Raw genomic sequence first — 14,401 nt, 5'->3', positions numbered from 1 at the left:
AAAGAGAATTTTGGGAAGATGAGAATGACCAAAAAGCTTTATATCCGTCATATGTCTGTGAGAGTTGTATGACGGAATAACTAAATCCCGAAAGCACACTGGTTTTGGTACACTTTGTTTTTTTCTTTTTTTAAAAAACTTTATTTTTACATTGTAAAACTTGCACAACATTGAACTCTGCACTATGTGATCACCACCCCTTTCCATCTACTCCTCCCCTCATTCATCACCCTCCCCATTTCCCCCAGATTTTGTGATCTTTCCCCAACATCCTGCTAGTTCGATAAACGATTTTCTCCATGCTGCGGTAGTGATCCATGTCCGTCTCCCAATTCCTCAGTGTCGACATGTCTTTGGAGCCCCATTTAGTTGCCAAGTCCCTCTTGACTAGGGCTGTACCGAATAGTATATTTAATATTTGGCCGAAGCCGAATAGTTGCTTTATTTAATAAATCATGTTCCAAACTTCAATAAACACATGTATTAAAAAACAAAACAAGTACCATTTTTAAATGCATTCTATACTTTTATTTCTCTTCATTGTAATTAATGTAGCATCTTTATTTAAAGTATAAAAAATCCAGAAATAAAGCAGATTTAACCAAAATGAAGGGGCAAAATGTACAGAAGATTGGTGTATATTCAATGCCAGTTAAAGTAGTAGGCTTCACAAATGCAAAAGGACTGCCTTTCTGAATTAGATGAATTGCATTCTTTATCCAGTTGCACAGTCGATGCGGTCAAGTTTTGAAACTTTGAAGCTCACATAGACATGTATAAAATGGTTCATGTCGGCTCATGCAGGACACAAGTCAAGAGGAAATCTGAAATGGCGTGAACTCCATCTCACAACTATTCACCGCACCCAAACAAATGCTGCTCACTTTTCACTTATCATAGCCACTCTGTCTCGCCAATACACAAACATATGCAAATTAAAATTCCTGATAAAATATCAGATAATGTTAAACTCAGGACTTAAGTCCTTAAAAAAAGAAAGGGGGGGGGACTATGATGTACGCAATGGGAAGTGACATGACAGGAACTGAAAGTATCTATGCACATTTCTTAGTTTTTTCCTACTGAAAAAAGTGCACATTGCATATAAACATTTGCCAAAAGAAAAGATGTTCCTGTATTGTTGCAGGATAAGTATAAAAGATGAGCACCTTTTTTGTCTAAGAATCTGTAACAAAGCATGCCCTAAACAGCAGATTCCAACATAAGATATTTTTCAGCTGTGTGATAGCAATTTGTCTGGTCTAATTCTATTCAGTTTTGCAAACTGAATTCTATATTTGCCTTTCTGAGTTCATGTTGCATTGTATTTGATTGAGAATGTCAAAGTATTCGGCAAGAGCCGAATTGCTTTTTTTCAGCCGGAATTCGGCTGAATACTTACTCGAAGCCGATGTTCGGTACACCCCTACTCTTGACCACAATTGTCGCAATATTCAGGAGCCGGCTGTCGTATCTTGTTCCTTCCATTTCCCTGTTAGTATGTAATAACAGCACTTTCGGGTCTTTAGGGATTGGAATACCCAGCAACCCCCTCATTGTCCCCAGGACTCAGTCCCACAGCCCCGCCACCAACACGCGTTCCCATAGCAGGTACCCACCTCCCCCCACACTTGAGGCACAAGTCCTCTCCATTTTGTAAACCCTGTCCCTTGATAGGTATATTCTGTGCAGTATTTTATATTGGATCAGCCTCATTCTGGAGGACAGGTTAACCTCTCTTGCTGCCGCCATCGCCTCCTCCCACTCTTCGCTTTCCAAATTCCGGAGATCTCTTTCCCACTTCCTTTTAAGCAGTTCTACTGGGGTGGTGGGAGTTTGGGGGTGGGGGGCATTTTGAAAAGTTATTTATTACCTGATACAGGGTCGATATTCCTTTCTTTGGGAGGCGTTCCGTAAACAGGTGGTTAACTTCTAGTGGACTATGTTCTGGCAAGTCAAGTTTCCTTAAACGGGGCTGACGGCGCATGTTGCAAGCGCTGGTCTGTATATTCTTCCCCTTTGCCAAGTCCGTATTTATTCCATGGGTCGGGGAAGGGTATCAGCCCCCACCCCCCCATCACCTCGCCCACCCTCGTAATCCCCACCCTTGTCGACCTAGTCTGCTTGCCTAGTTTATGGATTTACCCCAGTTGTGTTGTGTTCCATAACGGCTGCGCTCATATAAATTTCCCTCCCCACCCCATCCTACGGTTGGTTTCTTCCCTTATCAGGACTAGTTCCCGCCCTGCCGGTGGAAGCGACCTCCATCCCTCATCTGTAGAACACCTGAAGTGGGTCTGTTTCCTGTGACCTCTAGCTCCAGTCCTGTATGGGGAAGATCCCTTCCTCCATATACCCACTCATTGGCTACCACTAGATGTGCCGCCCAATAGTACTTACTTACGTCAAGGAGACCCAGAACCCCTTCCCATACCGACCTACTCAATACTGTTAGAACAATGCATGGGGGCCCATACCCCCCCCCCCCCATATCACCTCTCATAAGGGCATTTATTTGCTTGAATTTCTTATTTGTGATGCGCACCGGGGCATTTTGTGGTGTTTATATAATAATCTAGGGAGCGCCAACATTGTTAGTAGATTGACCTGCCCCAGCAGAATCACCGGTAGGGTGGCCCAGTGTTTTGCGTTGTCTCTTAGTCTGGCTATGATCGGGTCTAAGTTCTTTGCAGTGAAAGACCTTGCGTCCCTTTGCACTTTGATCCCCAAGTACTTGAACCTCTCCATTTCTACTCGAGTGGACATCCCGCTGCTACTGCCCCCTCTCCCCGTTTCACTTCTCCCAGTTAATCTTGAGCATGCAGTAGTTCAGATGTTCTTTTAGTAATTGGAGAACTCTTGGGCCTGAACCCATCCGGTTCCCCCAAGTATACGAAGACATTGCCTGCCTATAGGGATATTCTGTCTTCCCTCCCTCCTGGCCACTTTAACCCTCTAATAGTAGGGTCTGTGCGGACTACTTGTGCTAGTGGTTCTATTGCTAGTAAAAAAAATAATTGTTGTGTAGGTCTACTATATTAGCTGTTCTTAGGACTACTGCGAGTTCCTTCCTGGTGCGGCTTTCTTGCAGCATCCCCAGCAAGTGTTCTCCTACCTCCTTCCACATAGCTTTACAGTATTCCACCGGAAAACCGCTTGGTCCGGGTGTCTTCCCGGTCTGTAACTCTTGTATGGCCGTTGATAATTCTTCCCTTGTAATTTTGACCTCTAGATCCAGGTGTTCCCTTTCCCTGATCTGTGGTAGGGAAATGCCATTCAGGTATTGTTTGATTTCTCTCAGGGTTGCACCTGGGGCTTTAACATACAAGGCCTGGTAGTATTTAGCAAAGGCTCAGGCTATGACCTTCCCCTCTTAGTTCTTCCCCTGTCCCATCTATCACTGCCTGCACCCATCTCCTTCCTTCCTTCCTTCCTTCCTCCCTTCCTTCCTTCCTTCCTTCCTCCCTCCCTCCCTCCCTCCTTTGTAGCCATGCTAACATCCTCCCTCCTTTGTCTCCCAGGTCATAGATCCTTGCCCTTTTCGCCAGATGTGCTGCTCAGGCTTCATCTTTCACGATTTGTTTCAGGTCCTGGATCACCCTAGCCAGTGCTCTCCTGTTGTCATCTGTCGGGACCTGGGCGTGAAGCTTCTCCGCTTCTTCTACTTCCTCCTCATATTAGCCCTCCTTTTCCTCTCCAGTACCACTATCATAGTTTGGGGTCCCTGTGTTGCTAGCAAGGTTTGTAAGTCCGCTAAAAGTTCTGCCTGTAAGGTGGAGGTGCATATATGCTGGCTAACAGGTTCATTCCCCCACAGTTCCCCAGCAAATTCCCCCCCCCCCCCCGATATCTCCCCCTCTCGTCCCTTGTAACCTTTGCAACCTCAAGGGGTAATGATTTATGTAGTCATGTTGCCACTCCTCTTAATCCCCGATGGTAGCCCGCATGTATTGCCCTCTCCCCAGGAAACAGCAGACCGAGCCCAGGAGGTGGGTCTCCTGCAAGACGATTATCTTTGCTTTGTTCTCCTTAAGATGTCACATGACAACCCCCTTTTTTAAAAAAAGGGTTTTTTTTTTTTTCCTCCCCAACATGCCGTTTACATTCCATGTAAGGCATTTCAGTTTTACGTCCCATTCCCTCTTACTCTTGATTATTTGTTCCCCTGATGTCTGGGTTCCATTGTTCTTTCCCATATGTCCACTGCTAGATGCCCCCCTACCCCCATTGTACATTCCCAACCATAACTCCCCGGCCCAACTCCCTTCACCCCCTCTAACTGCCCCTTCCCCAGTCCCACCCCATACTTCTCCCAACTTGGAAGAATCTGTCAGTCCGTAACGACTAAACCACCCTTCTAACCGGCCCTGCGAAATGGTTGCTCTGCCATTACTCCCATCGTTTGACCACTTCTAGTCTATTCAGTTTGTTAAATCCGAGTTCAGTTGCGGACATTTAGGGGATCCTCTCCCTACCTGCCTTATCCCACCGATATCTGTGTCTCTGCGCACATCTTCCCGTTGTTTCCCTTCAGAGTCTCTTTAGCCCAATGGCTGCCCAGTTGGACCTTGTCCGCTTTTGGCTGGAGTCTGGAGTTGTGGCCTGTCCGTTGCTTGGCTCGGCTGCCTTACGGCCAGTTCACATACTTCGTTGGGTTTGTTTTGGTGGCTTCAAATGTTTATCTGGCATTCTGTACAACTGTGGTAAAGTCCAGGTAAATTGCTATAATTTTTCCGTTGTGTGTTGGAGACCCCTTTCTCCTTGCCGTTTGGAGGACTGCATCCCTGCCACTATAGTTTAATAGCCTGGTGATCACTTGCCTTTGCGGGCTTCCGGGTGGTGGTTCTCTCCTGGGCACCCTGTGGGCGCTCCATCGAGAAGAAGTTGGACAATCCTTAGGGGCCCATCCATTCTTGCAGTAGCTGTTTGAGGAACAATTCCATGGAGGGGCCCTCTGCCTTTTCCGGTAGTCCACTCAGTCTTATATTGTTCCAGCATGAGCGCCCCTCCGCTTCCTCCGTCCTGCTCTCTAGCACCTCCGTTCTCTTGAGCAGCAGCTGGGTGTCTTGCCGTTGCGGTGTTAAGGCGTCCTCCATTTCTGATATTCGAACTTTGGCTTCCTGGATTCTGGTGGACATGTTTTTAGGTCCTGTTTTAGAAGTCCAACGTCCAACCCCACTGAGTCCATTGTCCGTTCCAACTGCATTTTTGATTCTTTGATTGCCAGTAGGATTTCTTGTGTTGTTGTCATAGTACCTTCTTTATTACTTGTTTCATTCTCCGGGTCTGGGTGTCCGGCGGTTCCTCCCGTTGTATACACATTCATCTTCGGCTGGTGTCCTGTTCGCTTGGATTTGTCTCTCTCTCTCTCCCTCTCCCCTCTCTCTCTCTCCCTCTCTCTCTCCCTCTCTCCCTCTCTCCCTCTCTCCCTCTCTCTCTCTCTCTCTCTCTCTCTCTCTCTCTCTCTCTCTCTCTCTCTCTCTCTCTCTCTCTCTCTCTCTCTCTCTCTCTCTCTCTCTCTCTCTCTCTCTCTCTCTCTCTCTCTCTCTCTCTCTCTCTCTCTCTCTCTCTCTCTCTCTCTCTCTCTCTCTCTCTCTCTCTCTCTCTCTCTCTCTCTCTCTCTCTCTCTCTCTCTCTCTCTCTCTCTCTCTCTCTCTCTCTCTCTCTCTCTCTCTCTCTCTCTCTCTCTCTCTCGCTTCTCGCTTCTCGCTTCTCGCTTCTCGCTTCTCGCTTCTCGCTTCTCGCTTCTCGCTTCTCGCTTCTCAGATTCTGCCTGTTCGTGCTCTCTGTGCCTCCAGGGCGAGCTCGCCCCTGTCCGCTTTTCCTTAGTGTCTCTGTGTTATGGCTCCATGACTTTGCCTCTGTATTTTTGTCCTACCACTCGCAGGCTTCCTTCCTCTTTCACTCCAAGTTTTGCTGCTTCTAACTGTGCTGGCATTTTCCATGTTATGTCAAGTCAGTTACTGGGTGGATTCCACTGTGGCTCGCTGCCAGCTTCCAGGTTGGGGGCTGTGGTGCTACTGCCCTCCCTTCCACGCTCGTGTATTTGCGAAGGTTTTGTTCTTTTCTTCCAATTTTCTTTTCCTATTTCCTGTGTCCCCCTCCCCCCCCGACCCCCTGGGGGTGGGGAGGGAGCCAGTCTACCCTCTCCACTGCTCACCAGCCCCGTTGGAATGCTGGGATAGGATTGTTGTTGTCCCTCCTCCCTATCATTATTTGTTTCCCTGGGGGTCCGCTCACTGTTGTACCCTGGTCCTCCCTGTCCTGCCACACTGCTTCTCTTGCCTCTTCACCGAAGCGCACCCGACGTTCCGGATCCTCCTCCACACAGTCAGCCTTCGAGATAATGCTATGGTGCCGCTGCCCTCCCTTCCTCGCTCATGTGGTTCAGGAATTCTATGTTCTTTATTTTGTTTTTTGCCATTCTCCCTCTTTCTTACCGCTCCGGTTCCGAAACGGGCCGGGGCGGGTCTGTGATTGCCTCCTCTGCACTCCTCCGGTCCCGGCCCGGGGCGGGTCTGTGACTGCCTCCTCTTCCCTCCTCCTCTGTCACTGGCACTGTTCTCGTGTCACCCCCGGGGGTCCGCTCACCTCTTCAGGCGGTTGGACCCAGGCCGGTCTTTGCATCGCCACACCACTCCTCCTTCTCCTTTACTGCTGTGCAGCCGCCATGTTAGATCCTCCTCCTCACTGCTCGGGCCGTTGATATTTCTTAGATAACTCAGCAATCCGGTCCAGCAGCCATCCGATATTCAGTCTGCTTATGCCTTCCGACAGCTACTATATGAATGTGGCTGTCCCGGTATTCCTGCCCTTCTGCTGTCTTCGCTCCTGGTTTCAGGGCAATAGCTCATTTTTGATTAAAAAAAAAAGTCCCCCCCTAACAATACAGCTTTTGTAAATATCAAGCATATATACAAGTTTGGCCTTCAAAGACTTTAGCTGTCAGAGTGGAATGACTGCTTAACAGCTCAAAATTAAAACCCACAGACGAATGCGACTCTTATAGGCCCTCGGCAATGCTAAATTATGATGTAAAAATCCTGACAACTATACTGGCCAATCACCTTTCCAGGGTGATAAGTACCGTAATACATGAGGCCCAGAGCGGATTCGTCCCAAGTCGCAACACGGCAGTAAATCTGCGGCGCCTATAACACATTGTGGAAAAAACATCTAGTAGGCGGGAACACCTTGCAGTAGTCTCACTGGACGCCATTAAGGCATTTGACTCTATATACTGGGAGTGGTTAATTGCGGTGTTGAGAGTTTGGGCTGGGCAAACATTTCATCAGATGGGTGGAGCTGCTCTATGCAGTGCCAGTGGCCAGGGTAAAAACGGGGAGAACAGTTTCGGCCCCGTGGGATATCCAGAGAGGGACTAGACAAGGCTGTCCGCTGTCACGCATGCTCTATATATTGGGCCTGGAGCGGATAGCAATATACATTAGGAAACAGTTTTTTGACGCTTGGAGCTGGGGGTAAATGCTGCTAGACTCATGTTTGGGGGACCCGAAATGCAGCGGTAATAGCATTACTGCTGCATTTAAGGGCTACCGCCCAACTCGTGAGGTGGCCCTTTGTTTTGTCTTGAAGTACAGCTTAATGTCCCCCCCCCCCACACACCTTCTGCTATAAATCATCTAGTACACCTTTACAGAGTGCAGTGGGCAGTATACCTTTGAACGAGTGACCGACCACTGTACAACATCATTGAATGACGCAGCTCATGCAAACACGCTTCATACTCGAGTGTCCCTTTCATGGACGCCACAAGTCCAGGTGTCGGCAGATTTAAACATACTCGTGTGATTCGCCCCCCACTGAAGTGCGGAAATTGAATATATTAACTAGAGTCTGTGTTGTGGACATGTTCTAGTAGCAGATTCGTTTTCAAAGCATAACTTGGGTTTTCTCTTTGGTTCAGGGGATCCTCTCGTTAAGTCTGTCAAGCTTGAAGCTGAAACTCATTTCCCTAAAGCGATTGAGTCGGAGCAAATCACAGTAGGTAAGTGAAAGTCATGGGTTATTGCATAATGGAGGGAATGCAGGCAGTGAAGGGCCCCAAGCATAGAGCGACTCTGCGAATGAAAGGCTAGAGTGGCACATTTGGAATGTTCCGCCAAGAATGTGTTGCTGCTATCCTAGGTAGACTTTAACATCATGGGAGGGATTAGTTGAAATAACATGTTACACATTTGGTCTTTCATTTAGTTATTTATCCTTCTCTCCACTTCCCTGAGCATGAGTTTCTGCACCTCCTGTTTGGCAGCAGAGGCAGGACGTCTGCTAATCTCCATTCTCGCTTCATTGGGATGATGCAAGGGATTGGGAAGGACATGAATCTCCATGCAGTGGTTGCATAAATAAAGGGGCAGTGTCCATTCCCCTCACAAGCTTAAGCCCTACTAAATCATGCCGAATGGATTTGATATCAGAGACAGCTATGTTTTGATATCTGCTTTTTTTTACAGAAGGGAGAGGCTCTGTTAATGTTACATAGCGTCCGCCTAAAAGTACAGAACTATTCCATCAAACAAGTGCCAGCTTTAATGCGCACCTTGACCTGTGAATGCTAACGCAAGAACAAAATGCCCTTTTTCTGCCACTGCCTATGTAGCCTCCTTCGCTCCTCTCTCCTGCACTGCTCTCTGTGCTTGGCCTGTGAATGCTAACGCAAGAACAAAATGCCCTTTTTCTGCCACTGCCTATGTAGCCTCCTTCGCTCCTCTCTCCTGCACTGCTCTCTGTGCTTGGCCTGTGAATGCTAACGCAAGAACAAAATGCCCTTTTTCTGCCACTGCCTATGTAGCCTCCTTCGCTCCTCTCTCCTGCACTGCTCTCTGTGCTTGGCCTGTGAATGCTAACGCAAGAACAAAATGCCCTTTTTCTGCCACTGCCTATGTAGCCTCCTTCGCTCCTCTCTCCTGCACTGCTCTCTGTGCTTGGCCTGTGAATGCTAACGCAAGAACAAAATGCCCTTTTTCTGCCACTGCCTATGTAGCCTCCTTCGCTCCTCTCTCCTGCACTGCTCTCTGTGCTTGGCCTGTGAATGCTAACGCAAGAACAAAATGCCCTTTTTCTGCCACTGCCTATGTAGCCTCCTTCGCTCCTCTCCCCTGCACTGCTCTCTGTGCTTGGCCTGTGAATGCTAACGCAAGAACAAAATGCCCTTTTTCTGCCACTGCCTATGTAGCCTCCTTCGCTCCTCTCTCCTGCACTGCTCTCTGTGCTTGGCCTGTGAATGCTAACGCAAGAACAAAATGCCCTTTTTCTGCCACTGCCTATGTAGCCTCCTTCGCTCCTCTCTCCTGCACTGCTCTCTGTGCTTGGCCTGTGAATGCTAACGCAAGAACAAAATGCCCTTTTTCTGCCACTGCCTATGTAGCCTCCTTCGCTCCTCTCTCCTGCACTGCTCTCTGTGCTTGGCCTGTGAATGCTAACGCAAGAACAAAATGCCCTTTTTCTGCCACTGCCTATGTAGCCTCCTTCGCTCCTCTCTCCTGCACTGCTCTCTGTGCTTGGCCTGTGAATGCTAACGCAAGAACAAAATGCCCTTTTTCTGCCACTGCCTATGTAGCCTCCTTCGCTCCTCTCTCCTGCACTGCTCTCTGTGCTTGGCCTGTGAATGCTAACGCAAGAACAAAATGCCCTTTTTCTGCCACTGCCTATGTAGCCTCCTTCGCTCCTCTCTCCTGCACTGCTCTCTGTGCTCTCCTCTGAATCTACAAACCTAATGCCTTTCATGTTTTAATCCAACAGGTCATTCTGTGGGAGGCATCCAGAAAACACCCGAATGCAAAGGTTTGCCGGGGAAAGCGAACGTAGAGGAGCTGAAAACAACTGAAAAGGGAACACATTCTAGAAATCACTTGTGGACCGGGAGTGGCCAAGAAGTGCGGGGAGAGACAGTGGCTCAATTTAAAAGTGACTGCACACGACTCGATCAGTTGACATTGAAGAAAGGACCCGCCCAGGTGCAGTCGTCTGAGAAGTACAAAGACTTGGAGAGGAATGCATGGCATGCAAATCTCGTTGCACATCCACCAAATGCACAGATCAATATACGGCCCTTTGCATGTACTGAATGCAACGCTTTATTCAAAACGAAGCAGGAACTTGCTGGACACCAGAAGAGTCATACAGGAGAGAGGCCTTATCAGTGTACCATCTGTGGAAGCAGCTTTAGGCTAAGACATCACCTTATCCAGCACCAGAGGACTCATACGGGGGAGAAACCATATCAATGCACTGAATGCAAGAAAAGGTTCACTCTAAAAGGCAATCTCAATATGCACTTGAGAACTCACATGGTGACGTATGAAGCGAACAAACATTGAGGCGCTCTCCGTTGGGTGCGCGCAGCTTGGACACAAACTAACAAACCTGCCTTGTCGCTGTACTTGATGCAAACATGATTTCAATATGTTTTACTTCACACTGGGAGACAAAGCAAGAAGCCCTGCCTCAAGAAAGCGATTAATTACCTTTTGTTCACATAAGAAGAAATGTTACCTAACTGGAAGCATTTGAAAAGTTGACATGGTTGTTCCGAAGAAGGCACCGGACACTGAAAGGAAGACTTGACGCTACGTTTAGAGACAAGGGCTCTCATTACAAATTTGCCGGTCTGGAAAAATGTGCCAGTAACAACGGTTACTAGCACCTTTTCCGGACAAGGTATTACCGGGATAACAGGTGGCGGAGACAGTAATGCGAGTCTGCCCGTAACCCAGCGGGTTAGCGGCAGACTCATAATGAGGGCCAATGAATGCAAATCAAGGCCGATATGCACTGAGATTATTCCTGCGCCCTTAAGGACATGAGACCGGGGAGGCATCTTAAGTCAGTTCTATGTCCATTCATCCCGTTTTTTCTTTTTTTGCCAAAATAAAATGCATCCCATTTTAATTTTTTTTATTTGGGGGTGTTCCCCGAAACCCCACCTCCCTTAATATTTATTCCTTATACCCCACTACCCCACCCCTTATATGTCGTTAACCCACCCCCCTCCCCCCTTCCTTATTTTTCGATATTTATTTTCAGCAAAATATTTTCGGCAAAAAGTGCCAGGAAAAACTAGTGATGGATGAACGTCGTACACTTAAGTCAGGGTCTGCAACCAATCACGCTCCATCAACCTTAACCTGCATAGTTGATTGACCATACAAGTCACAGTCCAAAACACCGGAGGGTGGAGGGGGGCAGCAGGTTGCAGATCCCTCTCTGAAGGCCCCCCTCACATCAGCCCCAAAACCTAGAATTCCATTGATGTCAGCTCGGTAGAACAGTCACTTCTGGTGTGTTTGACCATTTTCGTTTTCTTTTTTTTTATTATTTGTATATGGTTGATAAGTAAATCAACCTTTAACATTTAATACAAAAGTGCATTACATTAGTGTGTTATGGCTAATGATAAATGAACTAGTGAAGTCCTCTTTAAAAATGCCAAATGATGCTGAACCAGATTTATTTTTGCCAAGTTCTGGTTGCAGATTCAGCAGTGTGTAGAAAGCAGTGAACCATTGTCGCCAGAACACGAAGGGAGCACCGAGGGAGAAGGATCTGCAAACTTTGCCCCAGAGCCCCACTATTTCTGTTTCCTTTCCAGCACTAAAACCTCTACAAGGGTTTCCAAGCACTATACTAATCTCCAGGGAAAAGAAGCATTTAAACAAATGGGTCTTAAATGCTATCTGAAATGGTTGGGTATTGTCCTTCAGAGCTTCTTTGACGTTCTTGGGAACCCTAAAAGAACACCTGTCTGCCTTTTGCAGAGTGAAAGAGTCGCCTGTTCAGTATTTCGCACACCTAACAGGAAAATAAATGGACAGGGTTGGTTCCTTAGTGAGTTCCATTAGGTATTCCCCGGGGTATTCAGTGCAAAGCAACTTGATTCGAAAAGTAATGTCCATAAGAATCCTTGGGGTTAGGTTGGTGAGCTTGTGGGGGGGTGGGGAGGGGGTGAGGAGGGGGTGGGGGGTAGATGATCAGAAATGCGCAGGTTGAAAGCCGGAGTGATGCTGGGTACGGGAAAGCATGTTGCGAGAGCTGTGCCTACAGAGGCTGGGTCAGAAGCAGACGGGAAACTGTGAATATGGAGGACAGAGCAAGACAGAGACCAGCCGGTAAATGCGATTCAGCAACAATCTTTAAGTCCTCTGTCAAGGACACACCAGCATCAAGGAAAGGGTGGAGCTCACGTGCTGGGGACACTGAAAATGAAGATAAGCTACCATAGCTTGTTAGCAAGCAATCTTCACTTGCTTGTACTGCCTTATTAAAAGGCTATTGTAACCTGGAATTGTTAGTAGTCCTATTTCTGTTTTTCCAGCTGGTCATTCCTTGGAATGGTGATATGTTTAATAAAAACCCTAATTAACTGCTGATTCTTTTGGCTAAGTAAGTCCTTCCCCATGTCCATGCACTGTCTCAGTGCCTTTCCACCCTCCCTCCCTTCCTTGGAGCTTCACAGTACCACCTCCTCTGAATTCTCACCTTCCTTTCTTTGGGTTTCATGTGCAATCTATTATAAAACTTTCTAATGGAGGTGCTTGAATGAATCTGTCTGGTTCCCATGTCCTATTTCTGGACCATTCCCTATCTCTCGACCATTCCCTTTCGGGTGAACTAAATACTGTAATTTACCCCCTACATAACTGTGAATCCAAAATACTTTCACCTCCATAATCCTGAGTAGTGATGGGTCCAGGCCGCTTTCCCCCTTGGTATGATGGCACCAATCAAATGGGAAACGCTGGTTCAATATGCCACATGACCGGTAGACTCAACATTACTAACACATGGTTCACTTTTTGAATGATTTTAAATGGCCCACGGAATCTTGGTGCACATTCCGCAAAAGACCATGTGATTTTCAAATGTCTGGGGCTAACATACTTCCTGCAGCCTCACCTTTCCTATTCTTTTGCTTTCCGACCATGTATGATTGTGTCTTGTAAAGGTTTACTAGTGCATGTGCTTGTGGGACCAGTATTGATGGAACCTTGTTGGGAAACATCTAAAGGTGAAACCCAAACATGACCAAAGATGGCGTAAAGTTAATGGAACAATGTCAGATTGTTAGGAGCAAATTCTGGTCTTGGTACCCGGGAGACCCAATCATTCTATCATTGCATCATGAAGCTTCTCAAGGATTGCTCTACCTGATTAACCTGTTACCAGACAAAAACCTAGATCTAAATTGGGGCCTCCTGTCAGAAAAGAAGATCTTGGTAACCCATACAATCTCACAATTGCTTTCACAAAAATATTGGCAGTTTTTCTAATGCAATAAAATGTGCCATCTTGGTCATTCTCAACCACCACCAATGCTGTCGGTGTCATACACCCTTTAGTCTTTGGCAACTCTATTATGAAGTCCAAGTATGGTTTGCTCGTTTTAGTTAATGGACTGAACAACCCTACAGGTACTGAAATTGATGTCTTTACCCTGGCAGATATACTATATGACTGTAAATAAGTTGCGTGGCTGGAATAAAAAACGTACCATTTCTTCATATTGCATGATGGATGGGTGCCCTGCTAATAGCACAATCTGAGTGCTAGGCCTCTAGAGGACAAACTGGGTAAACACATAACTTGGTTTCTCCAAAAGCGCCACCCCTCATTCTCCTCTTGTCCAGTTCTTGGGCTATCCGGAGTTCAGTACTGACAGTCTATTTCTTTTCTCAAGATTATTTCATCAGTCATCGTTTATCTCCTCCTAGTACTGCAATGTTGGCCCCAGACAGTATCGTAGGGTCTGGATCACTGATCCTGTTCTCCCAGCCCTCCAGTCTGGAAGGCTTCTTTACCCTAGACAACCGAATAGTACAAACTGGAACCTTCAAAAAATAACATCCACCAAGTATGATGATGGTTGGAATACTTCTTGGTTCTGAGAAGCCCTATATTTTTGTAATGTTTCAAAACCTGTACTGGACCAACTGATCCTTCTAAAAAAAAATTAGAAAAGCTGCCACTGTACAGGTAAAGGAGACCTCCACCCGCACACCCTTTCAATGAGCCAGCCACTCATAACTCTCATGACATCACCATGCAAGCAGGTATGAGAAGGAAAGCAGAAAGCACAGCGCAACAAATGCCAACTCCAATGCTTTTTCCAATAAGGCAGAGAGTGTCAGAGAAATGAGTAGAGGAGCAAGAGAAGAAGGCGGCATAGTTGTGAATGGAGGATAGCAGAGGGGCAACACGCTGGAAGCAAGACCACACAGAGCAACAGAGGTTGGGATCTGCGCTTAGAAACCAAACTTGTGTACGTATTGGGTGCATTTTAAAAAAAAAACAATTAAATAAATAGTACTAGTATGGGGGTGAGCCAGGTGTAAGTAAGAAAGAGGAACTGAAGATGAAATCCAAGCAACATGTGACTAGAATG

General features: G+C 46.9%; 1 protein-coding gene across 2 annotated transcripts in view; it reads left to right on the top strand.

Annotated features, from left to right (window-relative positions):
- LOC138580075 (zinc finger protein 583-like) overlaps nt 1-10,908 on the top strand; it is a 161,318-nt gene extending 150,410 nt beyond the window's left edge. The window contains exons 7-8 of one of the 2 annotated variants that reach the window (XM_069650328.1): nt 7,928-8,008; nt 9,763-10,908. In XM_069650328.1, coding sequence (XP_069506429.1) covers nt 7,928-8,008; nt 9,763-10,340 — 659 coding nt within the window. In that variant the 3' untranslated portion in view covers nt 10,341-10,908. The remainder of the gene's footprint in view (nt 1-7,927; nt 8,009-9,762) is intronic. The other variant, XM_069650329.1, reaches the window with a different exon arrangement.
- Nucleotides 10,909-14,401: the final 3,493 nt, after the last annotated feature.

The sequence above is a fragment of the Ambystoma mexicanum genome, chromosome 3p, assembly GCF_040938575.1.
Source record: "Ambystoma mexicanum isolate Mex_15411 chromosome 3p, UKY_AmexF1_1, whole genome shotgun sequence".
NCBI classification, from domain to species: Eukaryota; Metazoa; Chordata; class Amphibia; order Caudata; family Ambystomatidae; genus Ambystoma; species Ambystoma mexicanum.
The sequence above is the reverse complement of the archived record's forward strand: the minus strand, read 5'-3'. Positions and strand labels throughout refer to the sequence as shown.